This window comes from Piliocolobus tephrosceles, chromosome 5 (genome assembly GCF_002776525.5).
Source record: "Piliocolobus tephrosceles isolate RC106 chromosome 5, ASM277652v3, whole genome shotgun sequence".
Lineage (NCBI taxonomy): Eukaryota > Metazoa > Chordata > Mammalia > Primates > Cercopithecidae > Piliocolobus > Piliocolobus tephrosceles.
Genome location: NC_045438.1, coordinates 101,330,552 through 101,356,050, shown reverse-complemented (window position 1 = coordinate 101,356,050; position 25,499 = coordinate 101,330,552). Strand labels below are relative to the sequence as shown.

At 42.4% G+C, this 25,499-nt stretch overlaps 1 protein-coding gene across 1 annotated transcript in view; it reads right to left on the bottom strand.

The window, feature by feature from the left end:
* Positions 1–25,499, bottom strand: part of B3GAT2 (beta-1,3-glucuronyltransferase 2) — a 69,357-nt gene that overhangs the window by 15,880 nt on the left and 27,978 nt on the right. Inside the window, exon 2 of the mRNA XM_023195152.2 lies at positions 15,101–15,245. Within this exon, the coding sequence (XP_023050920.1) occupies positions 15,101–15,245 (145 nt within the window). The remainder of the gene's footprint in view (positions 1–15,100; positions 15,246–25,499) is intronic.

Genomic DNA, 25,499 nt, shown 5'->3' with positions numbered 1-25,499 from the left:
ATATACCAGCGTTTTTATTTGAAAACTTCATTTTCACGTTGCTTCTCCTATTTCCAGATTCCAACGAACAGCTTTAAACTTCACAATCACGTTAGTTACTATCTACTTTTAATCGTAAAAATTGCCACTTTTGTTGCTTACTACTTTATCTGGTACAGCAACCTCCCTATTTTTTAGTTTCTTATTCTAATTCACATTGGCTAAAGTGCTTTTCTTAACTGATGTTGTTTTGTTGTTGTTTTTTGGAGAAAATATTTGAAATGTCTCTTTGCCCTCACACAGACATAATGATTTCACGGGGTACAAAATTCTAGGATCCTTTCTTTTCTTCAGAACTCTAAACACCTATCTCCATTATTCTGTATCATTCAGGGTTATAGAAAGAAACCTGATGTTAGTCTGATTTTTCTCTCCTTCATAGAGAAGCAGTCCCCCCACCCCACCGACCCCCTCTGAATACCCTTGGGATTGTTTTATTATTAAATCCTGGCACAGTTGTTCTAAACTTGGGATTCATTCATTCGTTCAACAAAAATATACATACCAGGCAAAGTGCTAGGAACTTGGGAAAAGGTGGTAAGCAAAATCAGTCATGATTTGCATCTTAGAGTCAGTACAGCCCCAGTACAGTCTTGTCAGGGAGGTGGAATGCTGGTTAATGGTGCAGGTGCACACACGGTAGTGAGTGCTATGAAGGAAGGGTGCGGGTGCTATGCGAGGAAATCTTACCCATCAGGGTGGACCAAGGATGATTAAGCTGGAATCTGAAGGATGGAGTGGGAGAGGCAGGTGGGTTGAGGAAAGAGCCTTCCAGGCAGAGACAGGTACACGTGATGGCAGGATTGTGAGGTGGGACAGCAAGCCACTGAAGCTGAGCGCACAGAGAACACAAGGAAAATGACTTCAGCAAGGCTCGGGGGTGGGGATGCCCAACCATGCAGGACCTGGGAGGCCATGGAGAAATGAAATACAAGGGGCGCCGCAGAAATGTTGTAAGCCGGAGCCTAACAGGTCAGGGAGCATAATATGGGGATAACAAAAGAAGCTGTGGAGCTAGTTAGGAGGTCACTGCTGGTCCAGGTAAGAGATGATGGGGCGTGGGGGTGGAGGCGGCAATGTGGCAGAGGAGGCAGAGAGAGAGACTGGAGTGGTAAACCCGACCGACTGTGAAGCTTTCACGGGGCAGCCGCATACCTGTACATTCTAAGAACTAAGAGTAGTGGTGGCAGTGACAGTTGGCTTAACAGCAGCTACATTTTAGGAAACATTCACAGTGAACCAGGCCTTGTTCTAGGTGCTCTGTCTGTATTAACCTGCTTAATCCTCACAGTGACCCCACCAGGTAGATGCTATTACTACCATAATTTACAAATGAAGAAACAGAGGTACAGAAAGGCTAAGTAACTTGCCTAAAAGCTCACTCTGAGGAAGTAGCAGAGCCCAAATTCAAACCTGGCAATGGAACCATTCTCAAAACTCAAGTATTATAGGAACTTGTATCCTGTTTCTTTCTGATTTTTAGAGACAGGGTCTCACTCTGTCACCCAGGCTGCAGTGCAGTGGCACGACTGTAGCCTCGCACCCTCTGGGCTCAAGTGATCCTTCTAGCTCAGCCTCCCAAGTAGCTAGGACTACAGTGTGCACTACCACACCTGGCTAATTTTTTTTTTTTTTTTGAAACAGAGTTTTGCTCTGTCACCCAGGCTGGAGTGCAGTGGGATGATCTCAGCTCACTGTAACCTCTGCCTCCCGGATTCAAGCAATCCTCCCGCCTCAGCCTCCCGAGTAACTGGTATCACAGGCATGCGCCACCATGCCCAGCCAATTTTTATATTTTTAGTAGAGATGGGATTTCACCATGTTGGCCAGACTGGTGGTCTCAAACTCCTGGCCTCAAACGATTCTCCTGCCTTGGCCTTCCAAAGTGCTGGGATTACAGATGTGAGCCACCACAACCAGCCCTGTTTCTTTCTTGATATTTCATATATATTTGTTTTATTTTCTAATTTTGGAACTCTTACTGAACATGCTGGATTTATAAGTCTCCTTCCACCGACATTTCTATTTCTTTGTACTTTTGCTCCTATTTTGGAAGAATTCCTGGAGGAGGGCGTTGGGATCCACTTCTCCGCATTGCAACCCTAACAATATCACTGCCACTTAGAGCCTCAGTGCTATCACCCTCTCACATGCGGTTATTCCAGCAGACATGCCTTTGATTTACAGGAATCCTTGCCTGTTCTCCAGTGACGCTTTCCTCAGCTGCTGGCTCTTGTTTTATGATGCCACATCTTTTAAAATCTGAGAATGAACTCTAGAATATTTAAAAGCTCTCTCTTGACTCCTATACTGTTTCAGTGAGAACTCCTGTGTCTTAGTTTAGTTTTTTAAATTATCTACTCATATTTGCAAACAGAAGTCAAGGCTGAACAGCATTGATGGTTTGTGTTGGTCTTTGTCAGCAATTGTGAGAGGCTTTATTTTAGGCACACCTGTGGCCACTTTGAGCCGTTTCCATAGAAAAGCCAGGGAGTTACTCAGGGAAACTCAATACTTTAGAGGCGGCTTCACCAGCGGGCTGTGATAGAGCTTTTCCCTCCATGTTAATGGGAGCAAACTACCCAGAAGTCAGGCAGAACCGGGAGCCTACCACACAACCCCCACCTGACGTGGGGGCATTCTCTGCCAAACGAGGAAGCTGTGTAGGGGCTTGATGGCATGTGTCTGAGGCACAGCCCCCTTTAGCCCACTGGATCTCTGCACTCTGAGAATAGGGGTTTCCAGGGGCTCCCATGAGGACATCATCCTCTTACTTCTCATATGATCCCCCCCTCCTCTGTCTGTCCATCCAAACTTAGCCTTACATTTCTCCCAGAAGCCTCATTGTACATGTCCTTTTCTGTTTTCCAGCACGGTTTTAGATATTTCCCTACTTTCTAATCTTGATCTTTTTAATGGATGGAGGAATGTAGAAATGGTAAAACTTATTACAGTTAGTTATAAAAAGACCATACTCTGCCCCCATCCCTCAACCGTTATGGATAAATGAAAGTTTGTTATTCTTTCTCTAACAACAGACTAAAGCTTAAGAACTCAAACTATAAAACTCTTAGAAGACAACGAGGAGAGCTTCATGAGACTGGATTCAGCAGTGACTTCTTAGATATGACACCAGAGGCACAGACGACAAAAGGTCAGGTAGATAGGCTGGGCACGGTGGCTCACACCTGTAATCCTAGCACTTTGGGAGGCTGAGGCGGGCAGATCACGAGGTCAGGAGATTGAGACCATCCTGGCTAACACGGTGAAACCCTGTCTCTACTAAAAATACAAAAAATCAGCCAGGCGTGGTGGCGGGCGCCTGTAGTCCCAGCTACCCGGGAGGCTGAGGCAGGAGAAAGACACGAATCCGGGAGGCAGAGCTTGCAGTGAGCCGAGATCGCACCATTGCACACTGCCTGGGTGACACAGCGAGACTCTATCTCAAAAAACAAACAAACAAACAAACAAACAAAAAAATCAAATAGATAAACTAGACTTCTTCCAAAACTAAAGCATTTGTGCATTAAAGGACAGTATCAACAGAGTGGAAAAGGTAACCCACAGAATGGGAAAAATATTTGTAAATAGCATGTCTGATAAAGGATTAATACACAAAATATAAAGAATTTCTAAAGCTCAGCAACAATAAACCACACAACCCAATTCAAAAATGGGTGAAGTCCAATATGACTGATACAAAAAGAGGAGAGAGCGGAGGAATGCAGGCCGCAGAAGAAAGGCCACCTGCGAGCATGGAGAGGCCTCAGGGGAACCCTCATGCTGATACCTTGACCTTGGACCTCCAGCCTCCAGAACTGTGAGAAAATCCATTTATGTTGTCAAAGCCAAATAAATACATAAACATTTTATAGAAATGTATAAAGGACTTAAATAGACATTTCTTTAAGAAGGAAGTACGAATGGCCAAGAAGCACATGAAAAGATGTTCAACATTGCTAATCATTAGGGAAGTGCAAATCAAAACTGGAATGAGATACCACTTCATCCCCATTAGGGTAACTATTACTAAAAAAGCTAATACAACAAAACAGTAGTAAGTAAGTATTGGTGAGGATATGGCGAATCTGGAACCCTCCTGCATTGCTGCGGAGAGTGTAAAATGATGCAGCTGCTGGAGAAAATAGTATGGTGATTCTTCAAAAAATGTAAACAAAAAATTACCTGTGATCCAACAGTTCTACTTCTGGACATCCAGAAGAATCTAAAGCAGGGACTCGAACAGATATCTGTGCACCAATGTTTATAGTAATATTATTCACAGTGGCCAAAAGTGGAAACAACCCAAACGTCCATGGTTGTATGAATGGAGAAACGAATTGTGGTCTATACATAACAATGGAATATTAGTAGCCTTAAAAAGGATACATAATATGAATGAACCTCAAAGATATTATGCTCAATAAGCAAAAAAAGGACAATATGATTCCATTTATATGAAGTACCCAGAATAGTCTAATTCAGAGACAGAAAGCAGAATTGTGATAACCAGGGGCTGAGGGGAGGGGCGAGTCAGGAGTTATTGTTCAGTGAGCATAGAATTTTGGTTCAATGATGAAAAAGGTGCGGAGTTGGACAGTGGTTATGGTTGCACAATAATGTGAATGAATTCAATACCACTGAACTGTCCACTTCAAAATGGTTAAAATGGTAAATTTTATGTATATTTCACCACAAATAAAAACAGATTAAACTTGCATTCCCAATGAACACAGGCAATCTTTTTATTTATATTGTTGCTGGTGTCAGTATTATGATTAAAAGATTCCTGTCCTATGCTTAAATTCTCTTCTTGCTTGAGCAATGGAAGAAGTATTTTCTATGGAAGTGACTCTATTGAGCATTCCCAAACTCTGTCATGAGGTTATCCAACCTAGGTGGATGCAGGGGGTGGCCTGGGAAAGGGCTGTGACCACTGAGGGACGATAACGAGACACAGGAAGGAAATAGGAGTCGCTTCTGATCACTTTCGCCGGCTGCTCTTACTCCTGGGTGCACTTCAGAATCACCTCAAGACTCAAAAAAAAAAAAAAAAAAAAAAAAAAAAAGACCCGCAACCACACAAATACCAGGCCTCACCCTCAGAGAATATATGTTCTCTTTGCTCCCAGGTAGAGCCCAGGTGTGGGTGTTTTTTCAAAGCCCCTTGCCATTCTGATGCAAAGCCATGGGGAGACCCGCTAAATTAGACCCTCCTCAGAAAACTCCGGAGTACAACTCGGCATCCCCTTTTACACCTCCACCATTAAATAATGGCAATATTGTCTCAGAAGCGAGAAGGTTTAAGTCTTAATTTTGATAATCCTTACACTAGAAAACATGTTAAAATTCATAAACTCAGCAAACATTTGTTCAAGCTATTACCATCAAGGACTGTGCCCTGCCGGGAGATGCAGGGAGCCAGGAGCGCCCTCCTAGTGTACTCCCGGGCTAGCAAGGCGGCCAGGGGCGGGGAGGACACTGAATGAGCACCACCTTGTGGAGAAAGTCATAAATGCATAAGCCCAGGATTCTAGGGAAAAAGGTGGAAAGGGGCATCCACGTGATGGAAAATCAGGAAAAACTTCCCAGAAAAAGCGATTACTGCCTCATCAGTGAGTCTGGAAGAGAGATTGGAAATTAGCTAGGCAAACGTGAGAAGAAAAGTGACATTCTACATCCTAGACTGGAGGGCAGTGTGTGCCACACTTGGTTTAATCAGGCCCATCAGCTTAGGGCAATGCCGACTGACCACGGCGGCTGGCCTGAGGGATTTACAATTGAGGTGAACTGATGCGCAGAGTGTTTGGGGTCAGGGTGATTATAGCTGCTTAGGGAGCCCAGGAAGAATGCCTGCAAACCTTAACTTCTGAAGCCAGTGCAGAAAAGTGTGTGGTAGTCACAGCAAACAACCTGCATGCCAAAGACAGAAGTGGTCTGCACCCCGCCCCCATGTTAGCGGTGCAGGGCAACAACCCTTAATCCTAATTATTTACATGAGTAAAATAAATAATACCTCTTTGATAGATTCTAGATGAAAACTATTACCTACAGATGCTCTCCTAGCGACTCTTAGGAAAGTCGAGGTGGTGAAAAAGGACATTTGCCCCCTTGTGACTTGATTAGAAAGCATGAGAATCATTCTTTTAAATCTTTCCCCACGTGCCATGAGGAATCCGCATATTGAATACCTGTCTCGTGGTCTACACAGACTCACTCACCTACAGGGGCAAGCGGCACTCACATGGCACCAAATGCCTCGCAAATCTCAGTGTTACAAATGGCATTTTCTTCTGAAAGCTCAAGTGCTGTTTGTCTAGTTTTTCAGCTGGGAAATTTTAACAATGAACACATATCTGCTCCTAAACGACTCTTTAATGATCTTTTTTGGCTTTGATTTTCTCCTGTTGATCACTCTCTTTTTGGGGGTATTTAGTCGAAAGTAAGGGCTAGCGTTTATCTCAGCATGCCATCCTGCACGCTGAGCCAATTCATCGAATGATAATGAGCACAGGTCCACCAGACAGAGGAGAAATGAAGTTCATCGTGAGTCCACAGTGGAATTTATATGTTCTTAAGTACTGCCGTTAAGAATGATCTCACATAGCTACACGCGGGTGCAGATTCAAATATTCACAGAACAGCAGGAACTTCTGTATGTATTCATCTTACTTCAACCTCAACACAACCCAGAAAGCTACTGATATGATCCCTAATCTACAGGTATTAGGAAGAAACAGATATTCCCCTAGATCTTCAGGCTGCACAGCCTGTATTGTGTCAGAGCAGGACCCAAGGGTGACTGATTCTCCCACCCTACAGCTACCTGCATGGACCTCACCACTGTGATCATCAAACAAAACACTGACCTAATACATCCAAATAAATGTATGAGCCAGCTGAACCCAAAGGCAGTCTTGTTTCTTGGTTAAGAGTGACATTCACCAAGTGTCTACAATGTTCTACTCCTGGCTGCTTTGCATGTGATGTCTGATTTTATGAAAAATTTCATTTTCCCTGTTCTGCAGACGAAGAAACCAAGAAGCTGTTCTGCAGGCTCAGAGACCAAGAACTCAGTGACTTGGCGGTAGGTGGGTGAGTTGCAGGCCATTTCTGTAGACACACTGAACTGACTCTGAATCCCAGACAACTCACTTAGTGTGCCTAGGCCTTGGGCTCCTTATATGTAAGTGGGGATAATAAAACTAGTATATCCTTCGCACAGCTGAGTGAGGATGAATGAAGAAATAACACAGAATGCCTCTGAATGCCTGATGCCTGGTAAATGCCCAGGAAACAATGTATAATTATTGAGTCCGCTGGACATCCCGATATAAAGGAAAACTTCAGATTTTCAAAATTTTTAGTCCTGGAATGAATGTTTTATTCCACTGAAATCATGAGGGGATCTCCAATATGCAAATGCAGTGCTGCTAGAATTGAGGTGGGCAGAGGCCTCGAAACCCCTCTCCCCACTTCCCCTTCAGCCCTGAAAGGCCTCTGCAGAGCCCTCCCTCTCCACGTCCTTCCCACCTGACCCCATTGCCAGCGGCTCCAGAGCAAGCACCCTGAGTGTCAGCACACAGATGCACAGGTGCTCCTTGCCCCACACACCCACCTCTGCCCAGCACAGCCCTGGCCACAGCACATGCAGACAGGACCAGACAAGGTACTGTGGGCATCAAATCCCTGCAAGTCTCTAGACCACACCATGTTCTAGAAACAGACTAAAAACTGAGCAGCAGGCTGCCTATTGCCCCAACACTCTGCCACCTGTCCCTGTGGTTCTGTAAGTTCTTGGGATAGAATTACCACCCCCCGGCAGCCGCAGGCCTCTCCTGGTGACAATCACACTGTACCAACCCAAGGAAAAAGTCCCAAGCTGGTCCCCAGATCCTGCACTAAAAGGCAACACATGACACATAAGCCACTCTACTGAGAACATTCAGTAACTTTATAGTTCTCATAGAAAACATTCACGTGTGAAAAACAGCGCCCCTTAAATCACGAATGACTCCAAAGTGGCAAGAAGGTAATTCTCTCCATTTTCTTGCAGTATTTATATTCATGAAGCAAAGTAAAACGTCATTAATCTTGACTGCTTATTTGGCTTTAATGATCATCTGATCCGGGCTGGGCTGAAGTTGATCACGGCATTATCTGCTGAGAAAAGGTCTGCCAAGTAAATTAACCCAGGCAAAATTCCTTGTTGACAAACACTGAGATGAAGGAGACCCGGAATAACTGTCATTCCCATGTCCCTGCACAGAGCCCACAGAAAGCAGGCTCCAGCAACCTGTCCAGAGTCATCCCTCGGCCCCCTCCAGTTTCACAGTCGTCATTTATAATAATTTTTAGAGGTTTGCCTGGTAAACCTGCAGTGGGGACACCTGCTCTGGGATAGTGCAGTCACTCAGCCCCATTTGCAGGCTGGAGCTGTGGGAAACCTGGGACTGGGATTGGGCAAGGAGTGGAGGGCAGGATAGTCCGGCTTCCGCCTACAGGAAGGATGCATTCTGGGAGTGGGGGTGGCAGAGCCTCAATAATTACAGTGAGAGATGTCCAACCACTGTGGCAAGGTGCAGAGGTATTGGAGGCTGAGAGAACAGCACATTATAATGCAGGAGGAGCTATCTTAATTGAAGCGTCAGCAAAACCTTCCCCGAGAAGGCGGCCTTTAAGCTGAGATTTGAAGGATGAGTAGAGCTGAACAAGGAAGGAGCATTTCCAGGCCGCGGCATCACTGAAGGCCCCAAAGGGAAGGGTAGGATGTGTTGGAGGACGTGAGCTCTGCCCGCAAAGACCGAGTAGAGGGGAACAAGGATAGCAAGGTGGGCAGGGGTGGGTTGGGCAGCACATGGCAGGTGACAGTGACAAAGAATTGTTTATTCCAAGAGCACGAGCAGCCCCTGAAGAGCTGTGAGCAAGGGACTGCCAAGAATCCGGTTGGCATTCCTGAAAGGTTCCTCCTGCTTCGTGGTGAAGTGGATGGAGTGGACACGGGAGAGGGCAGGTGTGGATGCAGGAGGCCCAGGCAGGCGTGATCACTGCCTTCCTCGCATCCAGCCTCTACACCCTCCACCGGGACAACACAGCCACAGTGAATCCTGAGCTTGAAAACTTTAGTCAGGTTATGGGATTTTTTTTTTTTTTTCTAATATGCAGACTCCTAGTTTTACACAACTGCTGTTCTGGTTAACAGAATGTTTTAACTACCCAACATCACTGTATTTTCTGCACATAAATTACAACTCAAACGATCATACAAATTACACCAATTAAAACTAACCAAACTTAAATGTAATACATCATTTATCACCATACTATACAACAGAAAAAGGTGTTAAAAAGATCTAAGTGTCTGCTGATTTATGAGTATAATCTGAAAAGGCTGTTAACATTTTATAAGTCCCTAATAGCTATGGTATTTAAGACCTCCTCTCACCTCCCAGCCCCCTACGGGCTCATTACCCAGATGGCTGCCTGAGCCTCCGGGCCCAGCCCTCCTCCCCCATTCATCCCGCACCTGCCAACATGTCATTCTCAAACTGTATTACTAATCACATCAGTTCCCTACTTGAAAACTTTCGGACTCTCCAATGTCCACAGAAATGAAGAAAAACTTCTCTTCTTAGCAATCAGTCCTCACCATCTGACCCCAGCTTGCCCTTCCCAAGAGCTACACACACCCTGGGATAACTTGTTCCCAGAACACACGCTGCCTACGATCCCTCCCTGCCCTGGCCTGGGCCTAGCACCGAAGTGTCTCTCACATGCTGCCTTTCCCAAGACCTTTCCCGAAGCTCCCCCAACGGCTGTGGTTTTCTCTTTAAATGTAACCTCCAAACATTCCACTGGTACTCAGTTTTGATCCCACAATATATCTGCCTGCTCTTGTAGCCATTCTCGCTCTGCTAGATACAAAACTCCTTGAGGTGAGGGGCTGCTACGTTCAGTGTGTGTGGAATTCAGTCCAATGCCACATCTCCCTCTATTAACATTTGGCAGATGGTCAATTCCAGCAACTGGCCCCTCCACCTTCCCAGCCCTTGGCTTCCTTACTTATCTCACCTTTTTTCTGGGAGTCAGAGGTGACTCTCTCTAGGTCAACCTGTTCATCTAAGGTCCTGATCTTCCCTTGTTTCCTCTCCTTTGGGACTTTCAACACTTATCACTTCTTAAAACTTCAATTTCTCCCCGTCCATCATTAAAGAAAGAAGAAAAAGCTGTTCTACCCCTTGAAACTGCCACCATCTCTCTTTCCTACTCATTTGCTGCTGCATTTCTTGAAAGAGTTGTCTCCTAGCCCTCCTGCCTCCTAGTCATGCTCCCCACCCCACTCTCCACCCACTGGCTGCCAAGGTCAGGGCCTTTTAAGCCTCCACTGAATAGAAACTACCACCAGCTGGAAAGCTGGTGATAGGCCATAGGCGAGGAGGAGTTGGCTGCTGACAGAAGACAAGTATAAGCAGGTGCACCGCCTTACACAACCTCCGTCCTTAGAATCAGAACTTGTCAAGATCACACAACCCTCGAGTTGGAGGGGACCTCAGTGGTCACCGCACCGTTCCTCTTCCTAACCCACACCTCCTGGCCACTCATCTTCACCACATCCTCTCAAACCCCGTCCTGCCAAGACAGGACCTTCCCCAGCCTTTCCCAGATCAAATCTCTCCCCTTCCGCTCCATGAGAAATCTAACTTTTTTTTTTTTAAACAGTCTCCCTCTGTCACCCAAGCTGGAGTGCAGAGATATAATCTTAACCTCTACCTCCTGGTTGTGGCTCATTGCAACCTCCACCTCCACCTCCTGGGTTCAAGTGATTCTCATGCCTCAGCCTCCTGAGTAGCTGGGATTATAGGCACCTGCCACCATGCCCAGCTAATTTTTGTATTTTTAGTCGAGACGGGGTTTCGCCATGTTGGCCAGACTGGTCTTGAACTCCTGACCTCAGGTGATTCACCTGCCTCAGCCTCCCAAAGTGCTGGGATTACAGGCGTGAGCCACCACGCCCGGCCAGAAATCTAACTTTGCTCAGACCATTCTGCTTCCAGCTTTCTCCCATACTCACCAAGGATCCCCCTCTTCCCACATCCAACAACGGAATTCATCATTCATCTACCCCTTCTCTCCAGCAACCTCGCCAACTGTCCACCCTAACACCCTCTTGCTGGGCCTTGTCTCTTTTCCTGGCTCCTCTCCTGCAGTCACTTTAAATGCCTGCCCCCAGGATGCAATCCGAGGCGGCCACAGAGTCTCCCTGTGAGAGCGCATCCATACCCAGGGCTTTGACACACCCTGGCCACAGGACTCCAGGCCAGAAAACTAAGCCTTCCTAGACTTCGCCTGTATGAGGAAGGGCACAGAAGACCTGTATGCTCCCAGCCTGCTCCTTCCACCTGGCCCTGCTGGTCTGTCACTTCATTTGGTTGGTCCTGATTTATATTCTTTATAACACTGATTACAATGATAATTTTTGTAATTATAGCACTCTTCTGAGTTCTGTGAGTCATTCTAGCAAATTAGCAAACCTGAGGGAATCGTGGGAAACATCCAATGCAGTCAGTTGGTCAGAAGTGCAGGTGGCCTGGGGCTCTCCAACACATAAGGGGCATGTGAAGTAAGGGCAGTCTTGTTGGAGACTGTGCCCTCTAACCTGTGGGGTCTGCACCAACTCCAGGTGGTGTCAGAATCTAACTGCAGTACACCTAGCTGTGTTTTTAGCAGAATAAAGTACCTACTGTGTGCCAGCAACTCAACTGGGAACTCCATATACTGTCCTTAATGGAGCACCGTGTCCCACCTGCCACATCCTAGAGTTAATCATAAGGAACATGCCAATGTTGAAAATTCCTAATAAGTATCTGTTTTAAGTTCTGAACTTGAACAAATCTACCCCTCCTGGTGAGGGTGAAGATTGCTTTAAGCTCAGTTCTTTCAGGCAGTGGTTCTTACTGACACTTCCTGGAAGTGGCTGAAGTGAGTCTGTCACTTGAAATTAACTTCAAAACAGAGCTAAAAACTTTGTGTGGACTTCCTCACTTGCAGCCAGTCCTCAGATTCCTGAGGTGGAGGAACTGAATTCTGAGGCACAGAACAGTAGAAACCGCCCAGGGTCTCACTGGCTTGGCAGAGCTATGTGGCCACTGGTCAGCTTTGAGGCCAACTGCACACCACCAGTGGGGCTGCCTCCAGCGTTTTCTTTCCATCTTGTGGGCAGGCATATTCATTTTTTTAAGTAGTAATCATTATTTTAAAAAAATCCTCCAATGGAACAGAAATAATCTTAATTCTGCCATTATGGTTATAAACATAAAATTATTTCAAGAACAATGTTTCATGTCACCTGAGAGCAAAATTTCAGTATCAGGCAAGTTCAACATGGCAATAAAATGACAGTGTAAGAACTACTAGAATGACACGAAACATCACAGTTTCAATGTTTGATACTCAAGTGAATTTCCAGTGATGGGCTATGTGATGACCTCACAGAAATACAAACAGGACAGGCTCTGAGGGGCTTCTACAGAATGTGCTCAAACCCACAAATGTTCCATTTGGGCTCTTAATCCGCTTTGCAAATGCAAGACACACCCAGGCTCCAATATGGTGCTCTCACTTAACTATCACAGAGCATTTTCAAAGTAGAGCTCCTGAGACTGTCCTGGCCACAGCAGGGATGTGGGTCCCCCACCTCTTTCTCCCCTTCTAGAGATTGTGTGTGTGTGTGTGTGTGCGTGTGTGTGTACATATAACTTGGAAGCACCAATTGAACATGAAGGCCTAAAAGGTCTTTTCCTTCTTCCCAGAGAATAAATTAATTGTATGTGGAATCTAAACAAAACCACAAATTTTCAAGTTAGAATTAGAACGAACTGCCTCAAAATCAAAATCATTATCCTATCAACCAAATCACTTAAAGACTTCCAAAAATATCAATAATTTACTGAAAAATAAGATGCAAAGTTCATGTGCGAAGTGAAAAAAATTTAGTGTGACAAGAGTTATCTCCTTAGAGACAGACACTTTATTCCTATTTTAAAACAACACTAATGAATATAGAGCAAGGAAATGATTCATATTTTATTATGATGAGTACGTTTTTAATATGCTTTGAAAATATACTGAAATGCTTAGAAAAATCCAAACATTGGTCTTGTCATGGAAACAAGAATTCCCACAGAATTTGGCAGTCCTAGCTAGGCCAGCCCTAATGCACAAACACATGCATCTTTAATTTTAGAAATATCTATGTGACCCAAATTCTGGGGGAACCAATGCAAATATTCAACAACTCTATTGGATACCTGATCATCTAAAGTTCCTACATTAAAATCCAGGAAGAGCAACCCAAGTTGCCGTCACCTTGCATGATCCATGCAAGGAAATGGGCAGACATCCCACATGTTAAGGAGACATGTCTGGGAAGTCTGTGTTGAAAGAAGACTCTGGGAGAATCAGGAGCAAAAGTCTGTCTGCAGCTGCTTGAGCAGTCACAACCCTCACTTAGAAGCCCAAGCTTGGGTTCTGACTTGAGAGTCCCATGGTGGGAGGCCAGGAAAGGAGGGCTGCACTGGAGGGCCCTGGTGGTCATCTCCGGCAACTGCCTCACTTTACACAAGAAAACTACGTCCCAGAGAAGCAGAAGGACTTTCCCTAATGTCTACATTTTCTGCTCAAAGGTACACTTCTGGTCAGCAAGAAGCCTGATTTTCAAAAGATACTCTATGCCCCATGTTTTCAGGGCCATGGATTCTGAGTGGGTCAAGTGCAGGCCTCTTTCGAGAGTCCTCGGAACCATCCTAGATGTCTCTGCTGCCTCTCCTTCTGCCTCCAGGTGGAGACCTAGGCTGAGATGCCAGCTCAGTTCTGGACCTGCAAGAACTGAAGACCAAAGCAAACAGCTGGAGTAAAAGAGGGAAGGAGAGGTCAGGGCCCTGAGAGATGGCCTGGCGGAGGGCTGGTGCTCTGGAGATGTGTGTTAAATGTTGAGTAAAAATCTCCTGTTTGTCTTCTCCCACGATGCTATGTGACAAGACCCACCACACAGCCGTCCAAGAGTGCTTTGCCCCTCAGATGACTCCTGGTATTCTTTGTCCTCTGGCTCCCTCAGATTTATAGTATTGTCAGAATAAAAGTGATGAATCCAGTTCAGAAGACAGCCTCCATTCCATCAGAATTCTGAACGTGGAGATCTTGACTACGGCTGGGAAATACGCACAGAAGATGGGGCAAGCACAGGCTGGCAGCCCGACCGAGCTGTGCTTCGGAGCTCAAGATTGATGAGATCAATTTTGAAGGCTTTCTGCCTTCATTTTTAGAGTATAGATGTCACTGATATTTTTTCTTTTTGCCTCTGAGCCTCGTGTTTCAAACTCCATCCTTCCACAGTAATCACAGGCATCATTTTCTATAACCCATAGAAAATGAGTTGTTTTATGATAAAGTAGCATTTTAGAACATGTGGTCTACTGCAGGCCTAATTCAATTCAGTTGGTTGTTCAGGGAATAAAAACTTTAAGACAGTTATACTCAATAAATTCTTGAAATACCAGAAATCCAAGTTTATATTTTAGTATTAAATATATCAATAAAGCACTAAACTTACCAATAAGCATTAAAATGACTTGTCAATTTTTATATCATTATTAAATTTATCAATAAACATGATATATTTTACTATATAGATCTTCTAGAGAAGGGAGCCAAAAGGTTCCAGCTGACAGAGCCCTGGAAAGCAGGAGCCAGGGTCTAGCTCTCACCACCGAATCCCCAATGGCCAACCCAGTAGCTACCACGTAGATGCTTGTGGGATAAAGGCACAGACAGGTGACAAAATGGAACAGAATGGGCATTTTCTAATCACCCTCCAAATCAATTTCCACTTGATCTAACCAAAGAGCCTATTTTGAAGGTTTAAATATTTCATCTCCTGAATATGATATGATGTAGGGTTTTATCCAAATTTGTCTTTTAAAGCTTCCTTCATTCAGTGCATCATTATAAACAAGAGCATAAGAACAGTCCGGCAGGAACAAATGTCATCACCCATACTGCTCACCTGCCATGTCGATGGCAAAAGGCCTGTCTGCTCTCCAGCCAGTGTACCAGCCAACAACTTTGCCATTTTCCACCAGTGGACGTTCGTAGCGCCGCCCACCAACCAGGCCCACAGGCCAGACGGAGACCTTACGAGTGGTTCGCATCTATAAAAAGGGAAAAGACGTGTGTTTTAAGTTCCTCAGGAAAAAGAGGGAGGAAATGAATGTGACCTACGTAGAAGAAGGGGGCTGGTAGTGGTGTAATGTTGCGGGAAGTTAGGGACCCCGAACAGAGGGACTGGCCGAAGCCATGGCAGAAGAACATAAATTGTGAAGATTTCATGGACATTTATTAGTTCCCCAAATTAATACTTTTATAATTTCTTATGCCTGTCTTTACTGCAATCTCTGAACATAAATTGTGAAGATTTCATGGACACTTATCACTTCCCCAATCAATACCCTTGTGATTTCCTATGCCTGCCTTTACTTTAATCTCTTAATCCCGTCATCTTCGTAAGCTGAGGAGGATGTATGTCTCCTCAGGACCCTGTGATGATTGCGTTAACTGCACAAATTGTTTGTAGAGCATGCATGTTTGAACAACATAAAATCTGGGCACCTTGAAAAAAGAAGAGGATTAACAGCAATGTTCAGGGAACAAGGGAGATAAGACTTTAAACTCTGACTGCCAGTGAGCCAGATGGAACAGAGCCATATTTCTCCTTTCAAAAGCAAATAGGAGAAATATCGCTGAATTCTTTTCTCAGCAAGGAACATCCCTGAGAAAGAGAATGCGCCCTGAGGGTAGGTCTGTGAACAGCCCCCTTGGAGGCGGCCATCTTTTACGGTCGAAGCCCAAAGGATGAAATCACCCCCGGTCTCCTGTAGCGCTCCCAGGCTTATTAGGATAAGGAAATTCCTGCCTAATAAATTTCGGTCCGACAGGTTGTCTGCTCTCAAACCCTGTCTCCTGACAAGATGTTATCAATGACAATACATGCCCGAAACTTTATTAGCAATTTTAATTTCACCTCATCTGGTGGTCCTGTGATCTCGCCCTGCCTCCACTTGCTTTGTGATATTTTATTACCTTGTGAAGTATGTGATCTCTGTGACCCACACGCTATTCACGCACTCCCTCCCCTTTTGAAAATTGCTAATAAAAACTTGCTGGTTTTATGGCTCAGAGAGTGTCATGGAACCTGCCAACATGTGATGTCTCCCCTGGACACTCAGCTTTAAAATTTCTCTCTTTTGTACTCTTTCCCTTGATTTCTCAAACCAGTGGAGATGATTAGGGAAATAGAAAGGAACCCATGTTAACTATCAGGGGCGGGTTCCCCCGATAGTGTAAAATTTCAAAAGTTAAAGGTTTTCAAACAGAATCCTTCTGCTGCTAGAGTATTGCCCCCCTCTGTTAGGCTGGCTGCTGTGCCATGATCACTACTCAGTCATAAATTGGGCTGGTGGCTCAAGGTTTAGGAGAAATAAAATGGGTGTCAATATCTGGACATCCCTGATTTGAAGCTAAGTTGCAACTATCAGATATTTTCCTATTTGTTTCAAAGTCGAATCTTTAAACAATACTTCTCTCTTCCAAGGTGAGAAAGTTTAATTCCCCTTTAGGAAACTTCATTACTCAGGAAGAACAAAGATGTCACTCAGAGGAGCCACAGGCGCGTCCTTTCTCTGACTTTTCTACGGCTACACATACACAGAAATCTTGGCTGGGGACATTAATAAGGGGATTCAGATACAGAACTGAACCTGGCTTCTTCCAGAGTGATAAAAAGAAACATGCAGCCTAAAAATGTGCCTGCCTTTCAAGGGCAATTGGGCCAAAATAGAGACTGCTGGAATCGCTTGTCCTTGTTAAACATCGTGGAATCCTGGTTAAATGTGAAGCTCAACTGAAAGTTACTAGCTGGATTTCTTTAAGGGGAAAGAGATGCCCACAAGAAAGCTTGCTGATATTAGGCAGCATTGTAGGAGAAAATCGCTACCACCACCTTTTTCCAGGGCTCGTGTGGAACAGCTCAAAAGGCATCTTAGCATAAACTAGAAAAAGGTGCCCCTTTCTTGGGCAGACACACCCACTGCTGGAACCCATAGCTTGGCAAAGTACCAGCTGGACTTAAACTCCACGTACCCTCACTGCTGGGTGTGCCTTGGATGAGGTATACCTGCACAACTGCATGAGGTGGTCTTGTTGTTGAGGTAATTATAATTTCAACAGTAGTGCTTTACCTTTTTTATTTGCTATAGAACTGAACTGGGTCATGATCAGTTAACCAGGGGTTAAATAATGATCATCAACCAAGGAATTTTTATGAAAGGAAAAAAATGATATACTTGGGAAAGATTTTCAAATACAATAGAAATGAAAGTCATACTACTAAAGAGTAAAAATAATCAGAAGCTCCCATTAACCAAGCTTCCCAGTTTTACTTATTATTATCCTACCTTGTTCCAAAAAGGGTATCTTTTTTTTTTCTTTTTTTTTAAGAGTCAGAGTCTCACTCTGTCGCCCAGGCTGGAGTGCGGTGGTATGATCTCGACCCACTACAACCTCTGCCTCCCGGGTTCAAGTAATTCTCCTGCCTCAGCCTCCTGAGTAGCTGGGATTGCAGGCACCCACCATCACTCATGGCTAATTCCAAAGAGGGGATTTAAGGGTATGAAGCATTCCAGGTAATGAGGGTCTCACTGCATTGGTCTGCCTCAAATCTAAAGTTACTATTTTTTATAATCTTTATCATGTATTCAATCAATGAACTGCGACTGTCTTGTGGTAACCCATACTAACTTTTACAGTGATTTTTTTTTTTTTAACAAGCTGAGGTACAAGTGACAGAAACGTGTTAACAAGCCTGAGACTGTTACCTTTAGAAAGTTCTGCTTGCTAGGCTTACTCTTGGCTGGTGTCCGGGAATGCAGCTTTTGAAACATTTCCTACACTTGTAAGGTTATTTTATCTGTCTGGGCCACTGAACAACTGCTTTCCTTTCAGGAATATGAAATTTTGGTGGGCAAGGAGTGCCTATGTGACAACCCCCCAACAAAACCCTGAACTCTTAAGTGGGTTTCCCTGGGTGTAATCATTGTATGCCTGTGAGTACATTTTCACTACTGGAGAGGTGGTGTGCTCTGTGTGATCTCAGAGGGAGGCAGGGAACACAGAAAACCCACACATGGATTCCTCTGGATCCTGCCTGATGCCGTTTTCCTTTACTGATCCACCTGTGTATCCTTCTATGTCACTGTAATAAGTCTTAGCCCCAAGAACGACTATATGCTGAGTGCTACGGGTCCTAGTAAACCACCAAACAGGGTGGTCCTGGGATCCCTGAAATACTAATATAGAATAAAATGTGTTTTTGAAAGTCTAAATTACACACATTTTGACATATGTATATAGCCATGAAGCCATCACTACAATAAATAGAATTAACATACTCAGCACCCCCGGAAATTTCCTTGTGCCCTTTTTAAATCCATTTCTCCAGTCCCTTTTTATATCACTCATCGCCAGGAAACCCTGATCTCCTTTCTGTAACTATACATTAGTTTGCATCCTCTAGAATCTTGTATGAATGTAATCATTCAGCACATGGGGTGTATGTGAATGTGTGTGTGTATAAATATAGCTTCTTTCATTTGGCATAGTTATAAAGACATTCATCTACTTGTAATGTACATTAACAGTTCACTCCTTTATTTTTCTGGATGGTATTCTATTGTGTAGCTCATACCACAGTTTACACATTCACCTGCTGAGGCACATTTGAGTTGTTTCAAGCTTTTGGCTATTACAGATGAAGCTGCTACAAACTAAATACGTGTTTACAAGTCTACATGATTTTCTTTCTCTTTTTTGAAGATAAATACCTAGAAGTGGAATGGCTGGATCATGCACTAGGTATACATTTAAGTTTTTCAGAAACTGCCAGATTATTTTCCAAAGTGCTTCTGCCATTTTACATTCTCATCAGCAGTGTAAGAGACATCTAGTTCCTCCACATCCTCACCAACACTTGCTATGGTCAATCTTCAATTTCAGTGACTCTAATAGGTACTACTAATAATGGTATCCCATTATGGTTTTAATTTGCATTATTTTAATGACTAATGTGCTTACTGCCACCCGTATCTCTTCTTTGGCAAAAAGTCAGTTCAAATCTTTTACCCATTCAAAAAAAAAAAAAAGGTTTTCTTATTACTGACTTTTGAGAGTTATTTATATATTCTGCATACAAATCTTTTATGTGATTTATAAATATTTTCTCCCACTCGTGGCTCATCTTTTTGAAAAGCAGAAGTTTTAGTCTTGATGAAGTCCAATTCATCTATTTGTTATTTTATGGATCATGCTTTTGATGTTTTACTTAAAATATTTTTGTGGCTGTGCACGGTGGCTCATGCCTGTAATTCTAGCACACTTTGGGAGGTAGAGGAGGGCAGATCATTTGAAGTCAGGAGTTTGAGACCAGCCTGGTCAACATGGTGAAACCCCGTCTCTACTAAAAATACAAAAATCAGCCGGGCATGGTGGTGAACACCTGTAATCACAGCTGCTCAGGAGGGTGAGGCATGAGAATTGCTTGTGTGTGTATGTGTGTGTATATATACATATATATATATATATATATATATATATATAAAATATATTTTTGCCTAATTCAAGGTTACAAGGGTTTTCTCCCCCTTTCTAAAAGTATTATAGTTTTAGGTCATATATTTAGACTATGATCAATTTTCAGTTAATTTTTATATATGGTATGAGGAACTGATTGAAGTTCTTTTCTTTTTTTGTATATGGATAACTAATTGTTCCAACTATATCTAATTGTCCTGGAACAATTGAGCTGCCATTACAACTTTTTCAAAAGTCAGCTATGCATATATGTATGAGTTTATTTCTGGATGCTCTAATCTGGTCCATTGGTCTTTTCGGTGATCTTAATACCAATGCCACAATATCTTGATTTACCATAGCCTTATAATAAGTCTCATAATCAGGCAGTATTAGTCCTCCAACTTTATCCTTCATTTTCAAAGCTGTTTTGACTGTTATAGATCCTTTTCATTTCCACATGAATTTCAGAATCAGTGAAATCAGCAAATTCTGATACAGATTGCACTGAATCTATATATTAATTTGGTGACATCTTAACAATATTGAGTTTTCTAACCCATAAACATGATCTCTCTACATTTATTTAGGTCTTTAATTTCTCTCAGCAATATTTTGATGATTTAATTCTTGAATCAATATTAACATTTAATGCTTTTGTATCCCAGGTCTTCCCCATAGGTGGGACAAAACCCCAGATAATTTACTAAAATTTTCATAAAATAGAGTCCCCCCACCTCCCCAACTCACTCCAGCTTCAGGTTCCTCTTCCCTGACATCCTCAGAAAATAAAAATATTTCACATATTTGGCCGTAGATGTTAAACATGGCAAACACAGAGAAACCAAGTTAAACCTAATAGGTACTTTAAAAAATTAACAGAATGGCTTTATATATAAGGCAATAAAAGTAGTACTGTGGTTTTCGGGTAAGATAATCTTCTTAAAATGACTATGATTTTTTTCAGCTCCTAAACTGCTTTTGTCCAGAACACTAAGTATTCAAATCTGTGAAAAACTGGTAGACAGACCCCATCTCACATCTCTGTGCTCCCTTAAGAATGTATAAGGTTGTGCCCTGTATACAGCAGGTATTAAACAACTCTTGGCAAGTGTTTAAGTACTAACTAGTTATTTATGTGTGGGCCCATTAGCCAGGTGCGGTGGGTGGTGTGTACCTGTAGTTCCAGCTACTTGGGAGGCTGAGGCGGGAGGATCACTTGAGCCCGGAAGTAGAGGTTGCAGTGAGATGTGATTGCAAAACTGCACTCTGGCCTGGGCAATGGAGCAAGACCCTGACTCAAATAATAATAATAATAATAATAATAATAATAATAAGGAATAAAAAACAAACAGAAATAAAAAATAAATGTGGGCCCACATGTAACAAGAAATTAGTATGTGTCTGTGCTGTGCAAGGGACATACTCACAATCAAAGAGGGAGACAGGCAATAAATGAACAGAAGGCAAAAGACATTTTTAAAAAAGGGAAAGAGAAATTGCCATTAAAGGGAATTAAAAAGAATAATAAACTATAACTGTGGGGCCACTAGAACAATTAAATATGGCCATAGGAATTCAGCATGTTTTACGTTACACTTTTCATTTAAGCTGGGCCATGAAAGGCATGTAGGATTTTGTCCACAGAATACAGAATGGCTTAGGGTTCTAGGTAACCAGATGAATCAAAGAACCAAAAGTTTGCATTTCTGTGCCAATTTTATGCTAGAAAATGTAGGTTTTGCTTGGCACACTCCAAATTACTGAGAGCTGCTCAGAGCTAACATTTGTTCATGCTTTATTTTTCTAGAGGGCTGGGTGTTAAAGGTGAGGCAATGATTACTTAAATGCAGGTGATGTGGCAGAATGATGTTTCCAAGTATGCTAAATTTTAAAAAGTTTGTCATATAATTAGTTTAAAAATTCAGAAAGATCCAAATGCCATCACTGTCTATGCCCTGCTGAAATTCCATGCAGAATGCTTCATCACAGAATTAGGCCCTCTATCCTCGACCACTATACTATATAGAGTGTGCCAGACATTTCAAAGGAAAATGGCACAGCTATTTACAGAACTTCTTCATTTCACCCCTGGGATCTATCCTTTGTTCTGTGTCGTTTTCACTCAATCTATGCTCTTTAAGGATTCCTTAACAGCCCTGTTATTTTCTGAGGGGTGGAAATGTAACAATAACAGTGACTATTAAAAGTATCTTCATATAACTAAAATATTCTCAGTATTTAAAAGCTTTGCTACTTTCTCAACATGAAATAGCAGTTACATAACAAGCACAACCTCAGGTGTCTGGTGAGAACTCCAATCTAAAACAGAGCAATAAAGCAATGGATGTTATGATAAAGAGACAGCAATTCATGTATTTATAAGAGTTACAATATTACTAACAGGTCTGGCCCCCAAAAGTACTGTCTTCCCATTTATTCAATGCCAAAGGCATATTCTGTGGTTTATTCCTCCTGTGATAACCTCCAACTAAAGGGACAGGGCTTGCATAGCAATGCTCATCAACCAAACTCACAGCCAGAGTAATTTCCATAGACCCAATGGCTACAAAGGACACACAAGATATATTTGGTACATGTGCACACTCTTCCAGGCTGAATGACATTTAAACTATTCCAGGGTGTTGGTGCTTGTTCATCACGTTGTCGTCTTCTCTAGGAAAGGAGGGAGGCAGGTGACTATCATGCACTCCAGTTTGGTGACCCTTCCCAACAACCAGCATTTTTTTTTTTGAGTCAGGGTCTCTTCTGTCACCCAGGCTGGAAGTGCTCACTGTAGCCCCCAACCCCTGGGATCAAGCGATCCTCCCACCTCAGCCTTCAGAGTAGCTAAGATTACAGGCATGCCATGCTAGGCCAGCTTTTTACATTTTCTATAGAGTTGAGGTCTCACTATGTTGCCCTGGCTGGCAGCTCCTGTTTCTTTAGCCAACTTTTCTTTCTGCAGCTTTCTGCTACGTCCTTTTCGACCCTCCTTGGGAGATGGCTAACAGCCAGCTCCAGGGACTGGAATACTCAGAAGATCACATTCAGGCAATCATCAGAATGCCCTTAGAGCAAAACAGAGAAAGTTAAATGCCTTTAGCTTCCTTGAAGATATGCCACTAGTTAAAATCTTGTTTTATCTTTTCCAAAGGGAAATGAATAAAGTTCTTGATCTTCTGAAATTTAAAATGCTATAGGCAACTTCAAGAAAGTGGAGTTACAATAAAAAATGTGACACTCTGTATCCTGTTTTTTAAACTATTTCAGTAGCCAGAAGCAAATGAAACCCACCAAATGCAATGGGACCTATGAACTCAGAACACAAAAGAAAGAGCAGTGCAAATATGATGAAGATGTGAACACAGGTGATTTGGAAGCAGGGATTCTTTCCAATTTTATTGCCCCTAAACATGTGATTTTCCAAAACAAAACGATATTTATATGATCAAATACACCTAAAACTTTCCTTTGGAACAAGCTTGAAAATTAACATAAAGTCTGCTTTTCTTCCCCTTTCTTGCATCCCCCTCCTAATGATTTCACCATCCATCTCGGCTAGGTGATTAAGGGTAACATCAATAGTGATAAATCGTGTTGATAGTATGTACCCTTGCTATGATGGATGGGAATGACACTTTACCTCTGTGGCATTTTCTACGGCCATTCTCGTATGAAAGAAACCAGGGGTTCTTAGAGAAATGGCTGATTCTAGGACTGGGATGGGAAATACACAAGATAAGCCTGGAGGAGCCAGAAAGGAAAGCAGTATTCAAATAACAAACAAAAAACTGAACAAATCCACATTGGTGGGTATGTGTCGAAGGGACATAGCCAATTGAAACAGCTCCTAGTGGACAAAGCTGGAACAATTTGAGCAACAAAATAAATAATGGTGAATTTGTGTACCTTTGACATGATGTTATGAAAAGGGTGTAGAGTGGCTGTGTCCCTCTCAGCAGTGCCAGCCCTTCCCTGTTTGCCACAGTGTCCCCATCATTCCCCACTGCAGTCCCAATGCTGAGTATGCATGCCAATCACCATTCATTAACCAGCTGATGCTGTCACAGGAGATACTCTTTGAAGTGGGAAACTGAAAAACATCAAATGGGCCATGCATTTCAAAAATGTGTGGAGGCAATATTGTTCTATGTATGAAAACAGGGAATGTTCCTAAATATTTAGTGTGAAAAGTATTGTGTATAAAGATACTATTAGAAATAAACCATAATAAGAACCATGAGATATGTGAGAAAGGGACATGACTCAAAACATTAATAAATGAACCACATTGAAATTTTAGCCCTTTAGATTTTAATATAAATAAAGCAATACTGCTTATACAAGAACAGCTTCACTTAATTATGTTACTTGCTTTAGGTCACATGTATTTGTGAATTCTGGTATGGACTGTCTAGGAGGGGCTTGACTGGGCTCTGCTTATTATAAAGCTATACAAATCAAGACAATGTGGCATTAGTGTGAGGATAAATATATAGATAAATAGAAGAGACTAGAGAATTCAGAAATAGTTCCTCCTACATACAGTCAGTTGATTTCTGGCTAAGATGCCAATGCAGTTCAATGGGGGAGAAGGACAGTCTCTTCAGCAAACAGGGCTGGAATGAATGGACATCCACATTAAAAAAAAAAAAAAAAAAAGTAGATGCAGAGAAAGAGGGATCCTTGTATATGGTTGGTGGGAATGTAAATTGGCACAGCCATTGTAGAGAACAGTATGGAGGCTCTTCAAAATATTAAAAATAGAGCTATCAAATGATGCAGAAATTCCACTATTGGATATATATATTCAAAGGATATGAAATCAGTATGTCAAAGAGAATACCCATGTTTATTGCAGCACTATTCACAATAGCCAAGATATGAAATCAACCTAAGTGCCTATCAACAGATGAATGGATTAAGAAAACCGGGGAGATATATATATATATATATACACACACACACATACACAATAGGGTACTATTCAGCCTTAGAAAAGAAGGAAATCCTGTAATTTGCAACAACATGAAAAAACCGGGAAGACATTATGCTAAGTAAAATTCACCAGGCTAAGAAAGACAAATACCAATGGTCTCACTGATAAATGGAATTTAAAAAGTCAAACTCATAGAAACAGAAAGTAAAATGGTGGTATCAGAGATTGGACAGGGAGCGAGGGGTGGGAGGGATTGGGGGGCTGTTGGTCAAAGGACATAAAATTTTACTTAGAAGGAATAAGTTCAAGAGATCTATTGTACATCATGGTGACTACAGCTAACATACTGTATACTTAAAAATTGCTGAGACAGATTTTTAAGTGTTCTTATCACAAAAAAATAACCATGTGAGGTAATATGTATTCTACAATGTATACATGTATCAAATCATCATGTTATACAACATAAATATACCATTTTTATTGACTAAAAAATTAAAAAAGAAACAGAACAACACCTATATCTCACAAAATTCATAAAAATTTAATTAAAATGGGATCATGAACCCAAACACAAAAGCTAAAGTTTTTAAGTTTATAAACTTCTAGAAGAAAATATAGGAGAAAATCTTTGAGGTCTTAGGGTAGGCAAAACTTCCTTAAACAGGACGTAAGTAATAGGAACCTTAAAGAAATCTATAAATTGGACTTCACCAAAATTAAAATTTTCTACTCTCTGAAAGATACTATTAGGAAAATTTTTAAAGTAATCCATAGAGTGGGAGAACATATCCTAATACATACATCTGACAAAACACTAGTATTCAGAATGCGTAGAACT